The sequence below is a fragment of the Vipera ursinii genome, assembly GCF_947247035.1.
Source record: "Vipera ursinii genome assembly, chromosome: 2".
Lineage (NCBI taxonomy): Eukaryota > Metazoa > Chordata > Lepidosauria > Squamata > Viperidae > Vipera > Vipera ursinii.
In genome coordinates, this window is record NC_139513.1 from 284,036,841 (window position 1) to 284,058,685 (window position 21,845).

The 21,845-nt window shown below is 44.9% G+C and overlaps 1 protein-coding gene across 2 annotated transcripts; it reads left to right on the forward strand.

Moving 5' to 3' along the window:
- The first annotated feature begins 277 nt into the window (after window positions 1–277).
- LOC310636074 (B-cell differentiation antigen CD72-like) lies at window positions 278–21,617 on the forward strand. 2 transcript variants are annotated; one of them, XM_083355561.1, is made up of 8 exons: window positions 278–409; window positions 484–621; window positions 1,869–1,946; window positions 2,302–2,637; window positions 4,161–4,339; window positions 4,516–4,610; window positions 18,051–18,188; window positions 19,563–21,617. In XM_083355561.1, the coding sequence occupies exons 1-8, from the start codon at window positions 340–342 to the stop codon at window positions 19,579–19,581; spliced, it is 1,053 nt and encodes a 350-aa protein (XP_083211687.1). In that variant the 5' UTR covers window positions 278–339; the 3' UTR covers window positions 19,582–21,617. The 2 variants fall into 2 exon arrangements, with proteins under 2 accessions (XP_083211687.1, XP_083211688.1); XM_083355562.1 differs by lacking the exons at window positions 4,516–4,610; window positions 19,563–21,617 and having other exon boundaries at window positions 18,051–18,176.
- The last annotated feature ends 228 nt before the right edge of the window (window positions 21,618–21,845 follow it).

The following is a 21,845-nucleotide window of genomic DNA, read 5'->3' on the forward strand; positions in this document are numbered from 1 at the left end:
TGGCGCAGCAGAATCAAGCAATCCCCTCCCAGAACTTATGGCTCACTGCCATTGAGGCAGCAAAGAGATGCATTCACTGTGGGGAAGCCAAATACTCGTGTCTCGCTGGGCCGGGAAAGTCCACAGTAGGCAGCCAGCTCAGTCCCTGGAGATGAAGCTTTTGGGTGCCCTGCAGGGCCAGAGTTGCAGAAATTTGGGGCTGGGCTTGGCTGGCTGCTCCCCACCCACCAGAGAGTTACTTCTGCTTTCTGCCGCCCCAGGAGAGCATTGAGTAGACTCTGCCAGCTGGCTGCAGTTCCTTTGACTCTGCTGCTCCAGGGCTGCCCTAGGCATGTCCTGATGGCCGGGGACATCACCTACGCTGACCTGAGGTTTGCAAGAAGCCCTCCGAAGAAAAACCAGTGGGAAGGTAGGGGTCAGCCTGCTTAGGGTCCTTCTGGGCTCCCCTCTTCCCTCTCTTGCCTGACCCCCTTTGTCTTCCAGAGCCCAATGAGGGGGAACTCACCTATGAGAACCTCCAAGGACCCCGTGGCCCAGAGAAAGAGGTGGCAGTGTGTGGCTCCCTACAGAATACCCCAGAACTGCCCTGGTGGTCCACCTGCTGTCACCACTGGAGACTTGGTGAGTAGCTGTGCCCCCTCCCAATGCCCCAGGCTGGCTGAAGCCTCTCCTGCCAATGGCTGCACAGCTAGAAGGAGGCTGCAGCTGCCCAGCCAGTCCCTCTTTCCAAGGCAGAGCCACACGCTCGGTTCAGCTGAGAAAAAGGAGCTGGATGCTTAGACACCAGCAAGGACTAAAAGAGGCAAAACAGGAGAAAAAGCAGAGAAAAGGAGAGGGAGGGGGCAGAGGCAGAGGCAGAGAGACAATAAAGGGAAAGACAGACGGATAGATTCACACAAAAGGTGAAAGAAAGAATATTTAATTCAAGAATGCCCTGTCCTGGATTTTTTTCCCCTGCCAAAGAAAGGATCACGATGCTGAGGAGAAACTTTAGTCAAGCATCATTGGGTCGGCTAGAACAGCGTTTCCCAACCTTAGGAACTTGAAGATGCGTGGACTTCAACTCCCAGAATTCCCCAGCCAGCATAGCTGGCTGGGGAATTCTGGGAGTTGAAGTCCACGCATCTTCAAGTTCCTAAGGTTGGGAAACGCTGGGCTAGAAAGTGAGAAAGAAAAGGGGACCCTGGACAATAAAAAGGCAGAGATCTTTTCATATTTTGGGCTTGAGGGTGAGAAATCTGCTGATTGCTGGGGATATTTTGAGCAAGTGAGAGAAGTTGGTCAAAGGAAAGGGGAAAAGTCTTTAAAGCAAAGCTGCTGCGGATTCCACCATTAAAAGGAGGGGATACTGAGACACACACACACACCCCAAGCTGGCACACTTGATGGGGAGGGAATATCTCCGATTTCTCACCTCCTGCTTCCTAAGTAAACTTTTTTTTAGGGGAGCGTTTTGCATTGTTCTCCTTGAGAAAGGATGAAAAGGCTATTTTGGCAGCAGAAACATAACCGTGTGTGGGATGGGTGTTATTCTGTGGCTGGTCCAGTTTAGGTGTGCAAGTGGGGGGGGGGCAAAGACAGCAGAGGCAAATGGGGAAAGAGTTTGGAACAGGAAGGGGGGGAAGAGAAGTAAGGAAAAAGGGGGGTGGGTGGAGAAGAGTTTCCTGATTTAATATTTTTCTATCACATCCTATCATCTGGACGTTATTTCAGCTTTATTCAGCTGCGGGATAAGCGCAGCAATTGTTTCAGTAGCAGCAGAATAAAAGTGGAAAGTAGGACCACAGGTGATCCCTCCTCCATTCCACATCATGGAAGAAAGTGAATTTTGAGGACGCATCAAGAAGGAATCTGGATTTTTCTTTCAGTGACAAACCGGCCAAAGCTGGGAGCCCTGGTTATTTTCCTCTTCCTTCTGGCCACCAACATCGCGCTTGGCTTCCAGTGTGAGTAGCAGCTGCTTGGTGCTCAAACCTGCACCCCAACAGTCTCCCAGGAATAAGGGGGCAGACCCCCCCAATTCTTGGGAGGGGGGAGAGGAAGGGACTTCTGGAAGTGTCATGTCCCGCTCCGCACCCGAGGGAGGTAAAGTCCTCACCCAGGCCAAGACAAGCCACACTGTGGCTCAGCCTCCCCACTGTGGAATAGCAGGACTCCTGCTCTGGGTCCCCCCCCCACCTCCTGCTCATCACCACAGAGGCCAGGGCACCACCAGGAGAGGCAGGGCTGCTGCGCTGGGGGCTGCCTCCCACCTCGCAGCCCAGAATCCTGGACCTTCATCCACAGCCACTTTGTTTCCAGACTTGCAGGCCACCAAGCAACTCCAGCAAGCATCTCACGACCACGCAACCAGGAACCACTTCCTGGGAGAAAGAATCCACCTCCTGCAAGCCAACCTGGAAGAGAGCCGGCAACTGCTGCGCCTGATCGAGGAGGAGCACAACTCAACCAAGAAGGAGCTCCGCTCCACCCTGGTGGCCCTTTGGCAGAGCCAGGTGGCTGAGAACCGGACTCAGCGGCAGCTGCGGCACCAGGAGCTCCTGCTGGATCAAGCCAACCACAGCTTGGCTCTCCTGCAGAGCCAGAGGGTGAGCCTGGAGGCCAACCTTAGCCAGGCCACCTCCTGCCAGCAGATTGGTACGTTCTGGGCTCTGTCTGGGCTCCCCTCTGCCTGCTTCTTTCAGTGGAACAGTCTGCATGGCTGGGGATAACTGTTGGGGGGGGGCTTCCCTGAGCAGGCAGCAGGGTCTGGGCAGGCAAATCCCACATTTGTGGGGGTGGGCTTGCTTCTCCACATTTGCTAACCTCCTGGGATGAGCTCTCCCCAAGTGTTGACTCTGGTGTCACTGAGCACCATCCCACCCACCCCCCAAATAAGTATCAGTTCCTCTGGCTGAGCCAGGTGACTTGAGCATGACCAGCTTCCTCTGAAGGTGTTGCAAACGCCTCTTCCTTCTTCTCATGGGGCTCCCCAGAGATGCTGGTTGCACCCCCGCCTCCTCCCCAATTTACCCGTTGTCAGGAGAATAAAAATGAGATCCAGACAGCTGTGAGGAAAGAAGAAATATTTATTCCTAAAAGCAAAACAGTTCGCCTCTAAGGGCAAGCTGCAGAGAAATGGGGTACAGTAGGAGATTTTTATATGGGGAGGGAGCTTGTCCGGGATGTCACCTCTGTGTGTGTGTGTGTGTGTGTGTGTGTGTGTGTGTAGACAGGTTTATTTTTCTGAACATGCAGTTCCTCTAGGGAGACCTAATTTAATTATCTCGCTTTGTGTTTGCAGACCTTCTCCTTCGATATGTGGATTGGGTCTGAGTAAATTATTTTGGGGTTTGAGGAAGTTTGAGAAAGGGGTTTCCCCCTGTTTGCTCTTTGACTTGATTAAGTTAATTTCAGTTTGACCATCAATTATCTAGTGGAGAGAATGATTCTCAGACACAAACACACACACACACACACCTGTGGATTCTGTTAATATTTTTAAGGGGAAATGGAAACACTATAAAGAGTAAAATGCATTTTGATATAAAACTTCTCACAAGCTGCGAGTGGCGCTTCAGGAAACAGGGGCATGGACTGGGGGGCAGGGGTGGGTCCTGGAGTGGCACCGACCCTTCCCGAGCTCCCTCCCCTTTTGGCCATCACTGACCTCGGGCGGGGTGTCTGTGCTGGCCTTGGCTGGGCTGGGCGGACCTGAGGAAGTTACCGCAGATGCTGCTCACCCAGTCCCGACAAGTCCTACTCTGAGCCTTCTCTCTAGGACAGTGGTGGCAAACCTGTGGCATGCGTGCCAGGGCTGGCACCCCCCAGCCCCACTTCCCCCCACGGCCCCCTCCTCACCAGCAGCCCCCCCGGAGGAGAGTTGCCCCTGAGGACGGTCCACGCAGAGCAGCACAGCCAAAGGCATGGCAGCCAGGCAGCAGGGGACAAGACTGTGCCCTCAACCCGTCACACACAGATGATGCTGCAGGGCATGGGCAGAGGGCGTGGCCGCCATGGCGCTGCCGGGCTGCCTGGGCAATCTGCTGCGGTGGGCCGTGGAGGCGGAGGGTGCACAGTGGGGGTCGGCGGGGAGGTGGGGTGCAGAGCGGGGGTGGGTGGGGAGGTGGGGGTGGTTTTGGGGCACTTGGTCTCTAAAAGTTTCACCATCACTGCTCTAGGATGCTGCCCCCCCGGATGGATCCTCTTCCGCTGGAAGTGCCTCAGGGTGTCAAGCGAGCAGAAAACCTGGAAGGACAGCAGGAGGCACTGTGAGTGGAGGTCCACACGGCTACTGGTCCTCCCAGCGCCCTGGACGGCAGGAGAGCTCTGGGAGGTCATTGGCCAGCGGTTCTCTGAGGTGAGAAAGGGGGTGCAAGGCACCTCTTGGGAGGGTGGATGTGCTCTCTCCATAAAATTCAGTTTGATTGGGACAGATTTCCCTCCTCCACACACACACATACCCAGCCTCAGCGGAGCAGCACCGACCTATGCTTAGAATGCATGAGCAGAAATTTGCCTCTTCAAACCCTGCAGAATCCCTGGGACGCGGAGTCGTTTTGGGTTGGACTTTGGAACGACAAGGAAACGAGCTGGGTGTGGAAGTGGGTGGATGGCTCCCGCTACAAAGGGTGAGTGTGGCTGACAGGCCTTTTCTGGGCTTCCATCCATCGGCGCCTATGGAGGCTGGGGGGAATGGCAGAGGAGGCTGTCCTGGAGAAGCTGATGGCCACTCTGCTGGCCACTGGAGACCCTGGTGCTTCCTCAGGGTCTGTTCTTCGGCTGGAAGTAAAAGAGGGGGGGGCATCTTCTCCCTGGATGTAGAAGCAGCTCCTCATCAGCAGAGGGGAGTGGGATGGTGCCCAGGAGGGGGTTTCAGGCTCCTGCACACCACCCTTTGGAGGGCTTTGAAGGAGGAAGGGAGGGAGTGAGGCCACTTTGAGGTGAGCCCCAGCCCCAGCCTGAGGAAGCAATGCCTGTCCAGCTGCCAGCCTTACAGAATAAAAAGAGTTGAAAGATACCTTGGAGGTCTTCTAGTCCAGCCCCCTGCTCAAGCAGGAGACCCTATAACCTTCCAAGACTAGTGACTGTCCTGCCTCTTCTTAAAAACCTCCAGTGACCGAACACCCACAACTTCTGGAGGCAATTTCTGTTCCATTGATTAATTGTTCTCACTTTCAGGAAATTCATTCTTGGTTTTAGGTTGCTTCTCTCCTTGATTAGTTTCCACTTGTAACTTTTTGTCCTGCTCTCTGGTGCTTTGGAGAACTGGCTAACCCCTTCCTGTCTGTGGAAGCCCCTCAGATATTGGAAGAAGATGTCAGTCCTTCACTAGACTAGCCTTACTCAGTTCCTACACCTGTTCATCACCTGGATGTCTTATTTTTATTCTTCAGTGATGTAGTAGACTGGGCTTTTATTATGTCACTTTTCAAAGTTTCCCAAGCGTCCTGGGTTGTTTTCCCCTTAAGGATTCTCATCCATGAATCCTTCCCAAGCCCTCTCTAAGTTTGTTGAAATCAGCTCCCTTAAAACCCGACTCTAGTTTGACTTTGTCTATTCCTTGTGCTTGCAAAACCTTGAATTCCTATATTGCATGCTCACTGTCCCTTAAATTTCCTGTAACTTTGGCACCTTCTATCATTTCATCTCTGTTAGCGAGAATTAAGTCTGTTTGACCCTCTAGTTCCCTTCTCTACCGTTTAGGAGACAAAGTTGTTTGCCGGGTTCATCAGGAACCTGTTCAATCTTCCACTTGAATGGAGAGCTCATCTCCCAGTTGATGGCAGGGTAGCTCAAGTCCCCCCTTACAATCATGGTGTGTGCTTCCTACACACCTTAGCTAACCAATTAGCCCTTGGAGGAAGAGTCCTTCGAGGGGATTGGGGTTGGACGTGGTCAAGATGTCTTTGCCTGTTGCCTCTTCAAGGGTTCAAGTTCAGGTGAGAGCTGGAATCCCCAGAGCAGGTGACCAGCAAAGACTCACCTGGTTGCCATGTCTCTTTCCAAGTGGTGCTCTAAGGACCTTCCCTGGTTAACCAGGGCAGAGACTCTCCCTGGTATAGAGAAGCATCATGTTCTGTTCCAGCCTACGACCGGCCCTGTTTGAATGTCAGGGACAACCCCTTTTTATAGTCAACAGGCTGGAAAAAACCCAACCAAATTTATTTACAAAGAGTTCAAACAAAAACAAAAAGTTCAAACGAGTTAAACCAAACGTTCAAACAAGAGTTAAACAAGAATAACAGACCAGGACTCTAGCAGATCTTCAAACGGTTGCCTTCAGCAACCAGCACCTCCCACACCTTCCCCTTTTATCAGCAGTCCCAAGGCGTGGCTTCTCATTGCCTTCTCCCAAGTTGCCTCATTGCCTTCCTCTGTTCTGCTCTGCTAGATTGCCTCCTGCTCCTAGCGTCCCTGAACAGAACCAGCTGTGGATCGTCTTCTTCCAATCCCTCGTACTCACACGGCTGAGCCTCATGAGGAACATGACTGGAGGGGCCAGGCTGAGAGTCCTGCAGTGCATCAGAACCTTCCTCTGACACCAAAGGCTCTCCAAACCCCTCTTCCTCCTCCTCTTTAGAATCATCAGACTCAGCTGCCAGAACCACAGGCTGACGCTGAATCACAACACATCAGCTCTGCAGGGAGACTTTTGGGCCCTGATGCCCCCACCCACCCAGCCCAGTTTTGCATTTCCTAGCCCAGGGCTCTTGCCTAGGCTGCTTTGCACAACTTACTGGGGAGGGGGGGAGGAGCATTTTATCTGGATCTCCCTGGAGAGATCAGATTTAACCTGTTTTATGCACTGAAACATATGCCAACTGCTGTACTGCTCTTTCTTGGAACCTCATTTGTCGTTTCTTACCTTTTGTTTCTCTTGCAATAAGGCTCTCAACAGCTCTCAGTGCCCCAATTCTCTCTGGGACCGATGGAAGACCTGTTTGCTCCCTTCTTATTTAATTTGTTTACTGTGGTTTTATATTGCTCTACTGCCATGGCTCAGTGGTTAAAAACGCTGAGCTTGTCAGCTAGAAAGCTGACAGCCCGGGTTCAAGATCTGAGTGCCGCGTGATGGGGTCAGTGCCCATTACCTGCCCCAGGTCCTGCCCACTTAGCTGTTTGAAAAATAGGTGCTGCCCACTTAGCAGGAGATAAATAGGTGCTACTTCGGTGGGAATGGGCCATGGAGTATAGCCATGCTGGCCAATGACCCATGGAAGCATCTTTGGACAACGCTGTCTCCCTCAGCTAAGAAACAGAGTTGAGCAGCAGCCCTTGGAGTTAGACATGACTGGACAGGGGAAACTTTTACCTTTATTTCCCAGGCGAGAGAGCCAGTGTGCTGCACTGGTTCAAGGCCTCAGACTGGGACAATGTGAGTCCCAGTCTTGCTTCAGGTGACCCGGGGCTGGTACTGGGGAGGGGGGAGGGCAGAGCAGGGCCCCTCTGAAACTGCAACAGAGGAAGGTGTCAAGAGTGGCTCAAAGGCACCACAACAGGGGTGCAGTGAAAAGCTCTTCCTCATATTTTGAGGGAAACAATGCCCACCGAGGGGGTTGCCATTGCACACCTTTTAACACAAGTCCCATGTTTGCGTGGCACGAGGATCCCCACTCTTGTCTTTGCGATTGCTCAGCAGCGTCAAACTCTCTTGCCCCATTTCTGACGTCATTTATCTGCTGGTGGTTTAGTCCACTTTGGAAATTCAGCAGCAGCAGGGTTTGTGTTTCACCTTCAGTAGAGAAAGAAAGCAATCTGTGCAGATGTTGACTTTGGAGTTGTTTTTTTTATTGAAAAGTTTTAAAATACATTTTTAAAACATATACCCCATCTACCCCACCCCTCTCCCCATCCCTCCCATCCCAACACACACACACCCGACTTCCCAGAGCCGAATACAGGGTATTACATCATACAATCTTACTCTAAAATATTCTAATTACTATAATTGCTCTTTAAACCCTATCGCACTTTAACTCTCCTTAACCATAGAAAGGAAAAATAATATAGCCTCTAATTACAATAACTAATAACTATTCAAATGCTAAATGATAGTTTGTAGTCCCATATTTGTTCTGAATATAATCAATCCATCTTCTCCATTCCACTATATATCTCTGTTGCGAGTGATCTTTCACATATGCCGAGATTTTAGCCATTTCTGCCAAGTTCGAAACTTTCAAAGTCCATTCTTCAATAGTAGGTAGGTCCTCCTTCTTCCAGTATTGCACTACCAAAAGTCTTGCAGCTGTTATTAAATTCAGCATCAATTTGGTTTCTATAGCAGTACAATCAGTGATAATACCCAACAAAAACAATTGTGGTAAAAATCTTATTTTTTTCTTAAAAATCTTCTGCATATTCCACCAAATTTTAATCCAAAAAGCTTTAACTTTTTTACAAGTCCACCATACATGATAATATGTTGCATCATCACAACCACATCTCCAACATTTTGGCTGACAATTTGGATACATACATGCTAATTTTTTGGGATCTAAATGCCATCTATAAAACATTTTGTAAAAATTCTCCCTTAAATTTTGTGCCTGTGTGAATTTGACATTCCTAACCCATAATTTCTCCCAAATGTCCATTATTATTGGTTCTTGAAAGTTCTGGGCCCATTTTATCATACAATCCTTAACCAAGTCCGCTTCTTTTTTTTAATTGAAAAGTTTTAAAATACATTTTATCTTTAACAATCCCCCCTCCCCCTCCCCTACCTATCCCTCCTTACCCCTCCCCCCCTTTCCCCCCTCCCCCCCCCCCCGACTTCCCAGAGCTAAGTACAGGGTATAAAAAACAAAGAACAATCATAAGCATCCATATGCTACCAACAATAAATTCTTAAATCTATCACTCTCTAGCTCATATAAGATAACTACAAGCAATACTAATATTTCATATAGAAAAAAAGAAAATAGAAAGGAAGACTTATTCAAATGCTAAATGAAACTTTTTAGTCCCATATTTGTTCTGGATATATTCAATCCACTTTTTCCACTCCATAATATAACGTTCTTGCGAATGATCTTTCAAATAAGCCGAGATCTTTGCCATTTCTGCCAGGTCAGAAACCTTTAAAGTCCATTCTTCTATAGTCGGCAGTTCCTCCTTCTTCCAATATTGACCTATTAAAAGTCTTGCTGCTGTAATTAAATTCAACATCAACTTAGTGTCCACAACAGTAGCATCTGTAATTATACCCAACAAAAAGAATTGCGGACAAAACTTTATCCTTTGCTTAAAGATCTTCTGCATATTCCACCAAATTTTTATCCAAAAAGCCTTGACCTTTTTACAGGTCCACCATATGTGAAAATATGTTGCATCTTCGCCACCACACCTCCAGCATTTTGGCTGATAATTCGGATACATACTTGCAAGCTTTTTAGGATCTAAATGCCATCTATAAAACATTTTATAAAAGTTCTCTCTTAGATTTTGAGCTTGTGTAAATTTTACGTTCCTCACCCAGATCTTTTCCCACGTGTCCATTGTAATAACTTCTTGGATATTCTGGGCCCATTTTATCATACAATCTTTAACAAGTTCTGTTTCTGAGTCGATTTCTATCAATGCAAGATATATCCGTTTAATATGTGCTGGACCCTGATTTCTAATTTGCTTTATCAAATTTTCATCAGTCATTGCAAAACCAGTTTTCTGATCTTCTTTCCACCTGGCCCGTAACTGAGTATATTGAAACCAGGTTTGAACAATCTTCTCATCTCGCAAGAGGTTATACGATTTTAAACACCATACACTTCTTTCCAAGCTTAAGATCTCCTTATACGTAGTCATGTCATGTTTGAAGCCAACATTTATGTTTTCTATTACGTGTTTTGGAATTGCCCACAATGGCATCTTACAGTCTAACTTATGTCTATACTTCTTCCAAACTCTCAACAATGCCTGTCTTAAAATATGCACTTTAAACACATTATCTACCTTCTTATCATACAACAAATATGCATGCCAGCCAAATAACAAGTCATGGCCCTCAAGATTTAATAATCTCTCTTGTGTCAAATTAATCCAATCACTTATTCCTGCTAACGCAGCAGCTTCATAATATAATTTAAGATTGGGCATTTTGAGACCACCTCTTTCACGAGTATCCTGCATAATCTTAAGTTTAACTCGTGGCCTTTTCCCTGCCCAAACAAATTTATTGATACCCCGTTGCCATTCTTCCAAATTAGAATCTTTCTTAAGAACCGGTATCATTTGAAATAAGAATAAAAATTTAGGCAGGACATTCATTTTCACTGCTGCGATTCTTCCCAGCAAAGACAATTGCAATTTTTCCCAACTCTCCATTTCTTTTTGAATTTTTCCCCATAATTTTTCATAGTTATTTTTATATAACTTTGTATTAGAGGGTGACAAAAACACCCCCAAATATTTGACCCTTTTAGCAATCTCAAATCCAGTTAATCCTTCTAAAAGAGCCTTTTGCGATACTGTCATATTTTTGGCCAGAATTTTAGTTTTTTGTGCATTAACTTTAAATCCAGAAACCCTCCCATATTGCATTATTATCTCCATCAGGTCCACAACAGAGTTCTCCGGCTGGGTCACCGTAACAACCAGATCATCTGCGAACGCTCTCAATCTATAATCCTGATCTCTAATTTGTATAGCCTTAATTCTTTCCGAATTCCATATTTTTACCAGTAATATCTCCAATGTTAACACAAATAGTAAAGGCGATAACGGACACCCTTGCCTTGTGCCCTTCTCAATATTACATGCTTCAGTCAAACTATTGTTAACTATTATTCGGGCAGTTTGTTTTTGATATAATGCCCTAATTGGTTGCAAAAATTTATCCCCAAAATTCATTTTATCTAAAACTTTCATCAAAAATTGCCAATTCAATTGATCAAAAGCTTTTTCAGCATCTAAAAAAATTAGCGCCGCAGGGATCTGGTTGTTCCTTTCCAAAAACTCTAACACATCAACTATATGCCTCACATTATTTTTCATTTGCCTACCACTAATAAACCCAGTTTGATCCCCATGAATCACCTGTTGCAAAACCCTCATCAATCTGTTAGCCAACACCTTAGCAAATATCTTGTAATCTGTATTTAAAAGTGATATCGGTCTATAGTTTTTTACTTGAGTAACATCTTGATCTTCCTTCGGAATCAAAGAGATAAAAGCAGTTCTCCAAGACGGAGGCACCTTTCCCCCTCTCTGAATTGTCTGGAACAGTTCCTTTAACGGCTTTATCAACTCCATTTGTAAATTTTTGTAGTAAACCGCAGTCAGACCATCCGTACCTGGCGCTTTATCCATCTTCAATTCCTTAATTGCTATAAGAATTTCTTCTTCTGTTATCAATTGGTTAATCTCCTCTTTTTGTGCTTGCGTAAGAACCGGGATGCTAGCATTCTCCAAATATACATCAATGTCTTTTTCATTAATCTTCTCCTTAGCATATAATTTAGAATAAAAATCCACAAAGGCTTCCTTAATAAGATCCTGTTGAAACACAACCTTTCCCTTATGTTCAATTTTATTTATATTAGAAGCCCTTTGCTTTTTCCTTAGTCTGTAAGCTAGCCATCTACCTGGCTTATTAGCATTGCAAAAAGTATTATGCCTAGCAAACCGCAAATTGGTTGCCACTTGATCAGCCATCAATTTATCAAATTGTCCTCTTAATAGCTTAATAACCTCCTTAGTCTTCACATCCAATGGGTTCAAAATTAAGGCCTTTTCTTTTTCCCTAATTTCATTCTCCAATTCTTTCCTTCTGGCTTCCAAAGTACGTCTGTATTTATTATTCATATATATCAACACCCCTCTCATGTAGGCCTTGCTAGCATCCCAAACCATGTCCATAGAGGTATCCTTATTCATATTAATTTCAAAAAAATCCTTCATCTGCTGTTTACATTCTTCCACATTTCTCTGATTTCTAAACAAATTCTCATTTACGCGCCACGAGCGCCTATCCCTATTGTCCTTATTGATCTCTAACCAAACTGGACTATGGTCCGAAATAGTTCTTGCACAGATCTTTACCTTCTTAATCCTAGAAAAAAAATCATTAGTCAGCAAAATAAAATCAATCCTGGAAAAAGATTGATGTCTGTCAGAAAAAAAAGTATAATCCTTTTCATGTAGGTGTATGTCACGCCAAATATCTCGCAGTTCCAAATCGTCCTTCATTTCAAAAAAAGATTTAGGCAATCTGGCATGACTCGGAACACGCTTAAAAGAACCAGCCTTATCCATCTGTACGTCCAAAACACCATTCCAGTCCCCCATAAAAATAAACGATTTGTAATCCAATTGAGTAAGCTTTGTATGAAGTAAACTAAAAAAATCAGCTTGTTGTTGATTAGGAGCATACAGTCCAACTAGAAGCGTTTTTTTACCTTCTAACAGCAAATCTAGCATAACATATCTTCCTTGCTTATCTGCTTCAATTAATTCCGCTGTTAGAGTACTTTTAACGTAGACAACCACTCCATTTTTCTTATTCATCGCAGAAGCAACAAATTGCGTGCCCAACCTTGAGTTCGATAAATACTTTTGGTCCATAACCCTAATATGCGTTTCTTGCAAACATATAACATCAATCTTAAATTGTTTTAAATATTGAAAAACTTTCTTTCTCTTCTGTGGTGAGTTTAATCCATTAACATTCCAGGTTAGAAATTTAGTCACCATGCGTGGCGCCCCGAAGCTTTTGGAGCACGTCTTCAATAGCCCCTGTATTTTCTTTGGGCCGCGCTCCTCCCACAGCTTCACTGTAAGTACGCTTTGAAAGTTCCATAAACTTCTGCTGGTCTTGCTCTTGTACTTGTCTTGCTCGTTTTAAAGCGGCACGCGTCAACCTCTGCTCTCCAGCAGCAGTCAATGAAGCTATAATTTGATCCCCTCCAGCACCATTCTCCTCTGTCTGTCCACCTTCAGCCTCTTGAGGTTTTCCCTCTCCAGATCCCTTTGCAACTTCCAGGAGTGATAGAGGGGTTGCTTTTAAAACATTGCTGTAGAAATCACGCGCCTGAGTCACAGTAACCAGACGATATCTTTTACCTTCGTGCATCACCACCAATCCGACTGGAATCTCCCATCTGAACTTAATATCACGTTGCTTAAGTTCCTGCACGAGAAATGCAAAATCTTTCCTTCTCCTTAAAATCTTTGGAGGAATCTCTTTTAGAACCAGGACTTCTTGCTCAGCGACCACAACTTTAGTATCATAAGCAGCTTGAATAACTTCATCTCTAGTTGCTCTCTTTGTAAAATAAACCACCACATCTCTAGGTAGCTTCCTCTGCCTTGCAATCCATGAATTTACACGAAAAATTTTATCCATGCATCCCTCTATTTCAGATGCTGGCTGGCCCAATACTGCTTCCAAAGCCTCAGAAATCAGCTGCTTTAAGTCTTCTTTAGGATTCTCTTTTAAGCCCCTGATTCTAATATCATACTGCATCTGGTGATACTGAACAAGGCTCAATTCTCCGTCCATTTTATCCCTTAAATTTTCATTCTCCAGTACCTTTACTTCTAATATAGAGTTCTTTTGACTAAGATCCTCCACTTTTTCATCCAAACGTTGCACACATTCAGCCACGCTTTCCACTGTAGACAAGATGTCTACCCTCATTGCACTAAACTTCTCTTCCATCCTCTCCTCCATTACATTAAACTTCTCTTCCATCCTCTCCTCCATTTTCTCCAGTTTCTCCTCCAACTTTGCCATCTTATCACCCATCATTTCTGACATTACCTGGGATTGCTTTGCAAAGGCATCTTGTAAGTCCTTAAGCGTCAATGCCACAGGAGGTGCAGGAGGAAGCAAAGCTTGCAGCGATGTCTGTTGCACCGGGGAAGTTCCCGCACTCTGAAGAATTTTAGAGGAAGATTTAGCCGCCATCTTTCCCCACTTTCACTTGTTGCGTACTTTCACTTTAAGTTTATAAAGTCCATTGAGCTAGGGAGTAAGAATAAAAATCCTCTTCACCTTAACCTCCTGTACCGCTCTGCCTGCTCCTTTTTACTCCAAAGTCTTTCCTTCTGGCAGGGGTGGTCGCAAACGCCTGGCTCTGCTCCAAAAATCCCGGAACAGAGACGCTAAGCAGCTCAGAGCAACCCAGGCTGCGGGGGAGCTCAATCCTTCAGCCGCCCAAGCTTTCAGCTCAGGTGGCCCCAGAGAACTCAACCCCTACCTGGGGCCTCACCCCCTCCTCTTCTCCCGAGGAGGGGGCTTCCAATCCACCTAAACAGCTGATCGGCGCTGTTTTCGGTGGAAAAACACAGCTGCGAAGCGGACAGCCCGAAACGGCTATCTTCGGCGCCGCGCCGCCACCGGAAGTCCCCAACCAATTCCGCTTCTGAATCAATTTCTATCAGTGCATTATATATCCTTCTTATATGCACTCGACTTTGATCTCTAATTTGCTTTACCAAATTCCCATCTGATATTGAAATACCAATTTTCTGATCTTCTTTCCATCTAGCCTGTAACTGCCCATACTGAAACCAAGTTTGTACTATTTTTTCTTCTTTTAAAATATTAAAAGACTTCAGTTGCCATTCATTCTTTTCCAATCTAAGAATTTCTTTATATGTTATCACATCATGTTTAAATCCCACATTTATATTTTCTATTGCATGTTTAGGTATTGCCCAAATAGGAATTTTATAATTCAACTTGTATCGATATTTTTTCCAAACTCTCAACAAGGCAGACCTTAATATATGTGTTTTAAAAACTTTATCCACTTTTTTATCATACAATAAATAAGCATGCCACCCATATAACAAATCACACCCTTCAATATTCAATAAACTCCTTTGTGTTAAATTAAACCAATCACTAATTGACGATAATGCTGCCGTCTCATAATATAATTTAAGATTGGGCACTTTGAGACCACCTCTTTCACGTACATCTTGCATTATCTTAAATTTAACTCTCGGTCTCTTCCCTGCCCAGATAAATTTATTAATACCTCTCTGCCATTCCTCCAAATTTGAATCTTTTTTAAGTACAGGTATCATTTGAAATAAAAATAAAAATTTTGGTAAAACATTCATTTTCACAGCTGCAAGAGCCTTGGTGGAGCAGTGGGCTAATGCCTCCTTAAGTAACACCAGCTGCCTGCAATTAGTGCAGGTTCGAGTCCCACCAGGCTCAAGGTTGACTCAGCCTTCCATCCTTCCGAGGTCGGTAAAATGAGGACCCAGATTGTTGGGGGCAATTAAGCTGACTTTGTAATAATGCCGCTTGGGGTGTGTGTGAAAGCCCTAATAAGCAGGCATATACATAGAATGAAGGCTACTGCTAAGCTTGTAAGCCGCCCTGAGTCTTCGGAGAAGGGCGGGATATAAATGGAATTTAAAAAAAAATCTTCCCAATAAAGACAGTTGTAATTTTCTCCAGCTATCAAGCTCTTTTTGTATTTTTGACCATAAAAAATCATAATTATTCTTGTATAATTTAGTATTTGAAGCTGAAAGATATACCCCCAAATATTTAACCTTTTTAACTATTTCAAATCCCATTAATTTTTCTAAACCTACCTTTTGTTCTATAGTCATATTTTTAGACAATATCTTAGTTTTTGTCTATTTACCTTAAATCCAGAAACTTGTCCATATTGTAAAATTATTTCCATTAAATCCAAAACTGATTGAATTGGTTGACTTAACGTAATAACCAAGTCATCTGCAAACGCCCTCAATCTATAATCTTGATCTCTAATTTTAATTCCCTGTATTTTTTTTGAATCACGTATTTTAATCAATAATATTTCCAATGTTAAAACAAACAACAATGGTGATAATGGACATCCCTGTCTTGTACCCTTTTCAAATTTACAAACTTCTGATAAGCTACCATTAATTATTATTTGAACTGTTTGTTTGTGATATATAGCCCTAATAGGTTGTAGAAACTTATCCCCAAACTGCATCTTCTCTAACACCTTAAATAAAAATTGCCAATTCAATTGATCAAAAGCTTTTTCAGCGTCCAAGAAAATCAGCGCTGCAGGGACTTGGTTATTTCTTTCTAAATATTCTAATACATTTACAATGTGTCTCACATTATTTTTCATTTGCCTACCACTTATAAATCCTGTTTGATCAGTATAAATCATTTGTTGCATAACCTTCATCAATCTATTTGCTAAAATTTTTGCAAATGTCTTATAATCAGTATTTAACAACGATATAGGTCTATAATTTTTGGTTTGTACAGGATCTTGATCTTCCTTTGGAATCAACGTTATAAATGCTGTTTTCCATGATGGAGGTACCTCCCCTCCAGATTGAATCATTCTAAACAATTCTTTTAAAGGTTCCACCATCTCTAATTGTAAATTTTTATAATAAGTAGCAGTCAATCCATCTGTCCCAGGTGCCTTTCCTACTTTTAATTGTTTAATTGCTAGAATAATTTCTTCAGTGTTTATCAATTGATTCATCTCTTCCCATTGCTCTTGTGTGAGCGCCGGGATCTTCACTCCTTGCAGATAACTATCTATGTCTACACCTTGACTTTTATCCCTTGCATACAACTTCAAATAAAATTCAACAAAGGCCTTTTTAATAAAATTTTGCTGAAATACTTCTTTACCCCTATATTCTATCTTATCTATATGACGAGATCTTTGTTTTTTCCTTAATAAATAAGCTAACCAGCTGCCAGGTTTATTTGCATTATTAAAAATATGATGTTTAGCATATCTTAAATTAGTTGCCACCTGGTCTGCCATTAACATATCAAACTGACTTCTTAACAAATTAATTGATTCTTTTAGCCTTTTATCAGATGGATCCATAGTAAAGGCTTTCTCTTTCCTCTTTATTTCCTCCTCTATTTCTTTATGCTTAAGTTCCATTCTACGTCTATATTTATTATTCAAATATATCAAGACACCTCTCATGTAAGCTTTACTTGCATCCCATACCATTTCAATAGAGGTGCCTTTGTGCATATTCATAATAAAAAATTCTTTCATCTGCTTTTTACATTCTTCCACATTTTCTACATATCTAAATAAATTTTCATTTAATCTCCATGATCTTCTATCACCGTTACCATTATCCAATTCCATCCAAACTGGACTATGGTCCGATAAAGTTCTTGGACATATCTTGATCTTCTTAATCCTAGAAAAAAAATCATTAGTAATCAATATAAAATCAATCCTCGAAAAAGATTGATGTCTGTCAGAAAAAAAAGTAAAATCCTTTTCATCCACGTTTCTTTCTCTCCAAATGTCTCTCAATTCCAAATCATCTTTCAAATCAAAAAAAGATCTAGGCAATCTAGCATGATTAGGAGTATTTTAAAAAAAACCTTTCTTATCCTTCTGCATGTCCATCACACCATTCCAGTCTGCCATTAAAATACAAGACTTGTAATCCCATTGAATTATTTTGTTATGTAGCAATTTATAAAATTCTTCTTGTTGTTGATTAGGAGCATATATTCCAATTAAAAGTATTTTCTTCCCTTCAATCAAAAGTTCAATAATAATATATCTTCCTTGTATATCTGCTTCTATTAATTTGGCTATCAAACCCTTCTTCACATATATTACTACACCATTTTTCTTCTCTGGAGCGGATGCAATAAATTGTGTACCCAGTCTCAGATTTATCAAATATTTCTGATCAGATACACGAATATGCGTCTCTTGCAAACATACAACATCATTTTTAAAATGTTTCAAATACTGAAATATTTTCTTCCTCTTTTGTGGTGAATTCAAGCCATTAACATTCCAGGTCAGGAATTTTGTCGCCATCCTTTGCGACTTGAAGCTTCCGCAGGACCGCCTGAAGATCTTTAGAAATCTGCCTCCCTCCTCCCACTGCTTCACTTGATTCTTGAGTTGTAATCATCAAACATTGATCCTGTTGCCGTTGTTGTTGTTGTGCCTTACGTCTAGATGCAGCCCGTGTTATTCTTTGAGTCGAAGTTTCTTCTGCTAAAGCCAAGGGTTGCACAATTTCTGAAGATTGCTGTTTTTCTTGTAACTGTTTGGAGTTTCTTCAATAGTGTCTTTTGAACATTCCAGAAGTGAAACTCTGCTTGATAGAGACTATGACTACTATGCAGTCATGCGCAATGGACAACTGTCACTAAGGAGATCTTCATTGAGGTTCAGATTCATCTGCGAGACAGCAGCCAGTCCTGAAAAGCCCCCGCCGAGCGATGGGTACGCAACCCCCTTAAGGAAACCAACAGGCACATTCTAGGGAGCGACTGAATGTTCCATGCAGGAATCAGGCAGCGGTGGTGGTGGTGGTGGTGGTGGAGGGTCCTTGACCAAAGCCTGCAGGAGACACCCCTGCCCCCCCACCACAAGCATGATGGATGTTCTGGTACAGGAGTCCCATGGAGAAAAGGTGGGCTGGTGGCATGCAGTGATAGAAATGTGGGGTGGAAGAGTTGGGGGAACCAGAATGGGGAGAGGGGAGGAAGGCATAGGGGGAGTAGGGGGGCATCTGACACACAGCCATGATGTGGGGGCAGGGAGAGGACAGAAAGAGAGGCACCAGCCTCCCCTGACTTAAGACTCCTTTGCATTTGTCTTGGCCCAAAGAGAGGTCAGCCGATCCCCTAAATCTGGGGCTCATTTGGGCCGGATCGTGACCTGCCTGAACCAGATCAGTCTAGAATGGGACGGCTCCCTGCAAAGGACAAAATGGGTGATGTTTTGTGCACACTCCTAACCTTCATCAGGGATCTGGGAATTCTGATTTTAAGCTAACTAAGATTGAGCATGCCAAACTTGGTTAGTTTTAACCTTAGTTGGTTTCTCGTGGTTTAATGTGCGTTGTGGGCTCAGCCCCTTCGGTCAGTTTTTAACTCAGGGTACCTTGTGAACTCAGAACATGGGTTAATTTCATAGCCAGGATAATAAGCACACTACAGAAGGTGACATAAGGACTCTGGATTTCATTTCCCGCCCCCGCCCCCCTCCATTAGGCGGCTGCAGAGGAAAATCCACCTGGGAACTTCCTGGCAGATGGTCATCCACCCTCTGGTCAGAGTCCCTCTGGAAGGAGAGTCTCTCTCCCTCTCCTGAGCTCTGTCTGGCCCAACAGGACCAATTTCTACCCTTAGAAATTCTTCCTGATGTTCAGCCAAAATCTGCTCCCTTGAAACTGAAGCCCAAAATTTCTGTTCCTAGCTTCAGTCTCTGCCCCTTCAGGCCTTCTCAGGCTTGTCTCTCCAGACTCAGCCACTCTATGTGTCCCCCCAATCTCTACTGCTTTTGTTATCTCTCCCCACCCCCCCCCACCCACCCCAATTTGCCCAAATCCTTCCTAAAATGGGGCTGCATGCAGAACAGAGAAGAGCAAAGACGTCTTTTGACTCTGATATTCTGCTTCTCTCAATCCAGCCTGGAACTGTCCTTGCCCTTCTTGCTGCTGCATCACACCACCGGCTCATGCTCAGCCTGTGATCCACTGAGACCCCAGACCCTTTTCATATACAGCATGTCCTATTCAGTCCAGCTGCTCAGAGTGGTCTCCCTCACATCGTTTCCCTCCCACTGACAACATTTCTGCTTTCTTCCTTCAAGGTTGTGGAGTGACTTTTGAGAGGCTCTGGACCACAAACGGCCAGATGTGGGAGAACAAACTGAAATTGAGTTTGCACTATTCGAAGCTGTGGCTGATCCCGGCTGCCAGCTCCAGAGCTCGGATGAAGCCCTCTTTCAAAGAGGTAGATGCCTCCACTAAGGGAGAGGGTCACAGCCAGGATCTTCCTCTTCCAGAACTGACCATGGCAGAGTGGATGGCAGAGCCATCCACGGGGCTGTCAACCATGTCAAAATGGTGGTCATCACTTTGACCGGGGTGAGGGTGGGGAATCAAAGTCCCACCCCTTGTTATTTGCTTGGGAGCATGCAACATGCCTTGCAGTTCTGCTCGTGCTCACTATTTTGACATGGTTCATGGCCCTTGTAGGTAGCTCCTCGGCTTTACCCAGAGGAGAGAAATGCCTGGCTCCAAAGATAAATGCAGCAGTAACCTCGAAGTTGGATTACTGCAAAATGCCCCGTGTGGATCTGCCCTTGAAGATGCTTGTGTCTGCTTTCTCCTGGGGCTGCTGCTGTCTTGGTCAGAGATACGAGGGCTGGCAGGCCTCCGCAGGCCATTCCTGTAAGCCTCCAGCCCCGCAAATCCAATAAATCGGTCCAACAAGGAGGGAAGTGTGTTCGGAGGCCTTCATGCTTGCCGGGACTTTCTGGGGTGACCTGGAATGCCTGAGCAGCTTCTCCTTCAGGATGGAAGGAGGCAAAGCTCAGAGCACCTAAGAGGTTCTTGTACAAAGTCCTGGTGCCAAACCTGATTCTGTTAAGTCTTTTGAGCAGAGTTTGCCCCATTGGTCAAGAAAGCACAGTACAGTCAGACCAAGACAGGAACTGGATGCTGATCTCTAGTTTGTCCCCTCCCTGTTTTCACCATCAACCGCCCCATCACAGGCCCTGTAACTTCACCCACAAGACCAGAAGATCCTTCTGACGCTCTTCGGTGATCTCGGCCCCCATCTGTAGCAAAGCCCCTCCAGGTTCTAAATAGGGCAAATGGCCTTCATAGCCTCTCTGTCCTTCCTGGCCCCTGGCAATTGCCTCTGATTTGCTGGCGCGTCCTCCTGCTGGCTGGGAATTATAGATACTGGAATCCAATGCCTCTAGGAGGGAGATCTAGGAGCACCGCTGTTTTGCCAAATGGCCGTCAAGCTGGTAGTGGGGCTCTTGGCCATGAGCCTCTCTGGTCTGGAAGAAGTGAAGAATGGAGTGAGACGGGGCAGTGACCCAGACAGAAGGCACCTTGTGTGAACTCCTCAAGGAATGCAGGTCAGCAGGGCCCAGGGCCAACTCCCAGGACAGAGGCAGAGCTGGACCGGACCTGGGTCTGCCAGATGCTCCAGGATCCAGCATCAAAGGCCCAGGCCCAGGCTTTCTGGGAGGAAGTGTGAGACCACAAGTGAGAAGGGTATATACATAGGAACAAAGATGCTCTTTGTGTCTATAGCTTCCTTGACTGTTTACCGTTAGCCGAAAATCTCTTCCCCAATCAGTCTCTCTGTCAGCTCTGTCCCAGCTTGGGCCCTCAGGAAAGAAAGACCCTCGACTCCATTTGCAGTGAAGATCCCCTGCTTCATTTTTACTAAAGGCCAGCAGTTACAGCCAAGCAAAGCCAAATCTGAGGATTTTCCATGTAACCCCAGTAGTTTTCCCTTCTCCCAAGCTCTCCCCCCTTGGTCATCTTGGTGGTGTCCAATAAGGTTCAAATTAGGTCTTTTGATAACAGTTCCTCATTTTGGCACCTGTTTGGATGGGCCTTCCGCATTCCATTCCCAGGCTTGGTGTAAAGTATTGGGCCTAGTTTAACTGAGTTGTACCACATGGGTTTGGTTGCTGTGAGATTGCTTAGGCAGGGAGCTAGGTAACGGTCGTCAGCTCCTCAGTCAGTCATTCTCGAGGACCACCATTGGTTGGCTCTAGGGCGGCAATAGGTTGCTTTAAATCTATTGGCTGCCACCTAGTGGCCAGAGTATAAATAGCTGCGTTGCAGCCCTGGTTCTCAGTTCAGTTCCTGCATTCCAATAAAGCATGTTCCTGCCTGAACTCTCTCGCCTTGTCTCTTGCTTCAAGAAAAGAACCCAGTACACAAGACTCGGGTCCTTGGATCATTCAGTTGTTCCTCAAACGCATCTCTGGTTCCTGTCATTCTCTTCCCCCCCCCTCCTATCCTCCCATTCCCTCTCCTCACTTTTTATGGCAGGCTGCCATCAAAGTGAAGTGAAGAAGTGCTTTGAAGGCAGATCTGACATTCTCCTGGTCAGATCCAGAGAT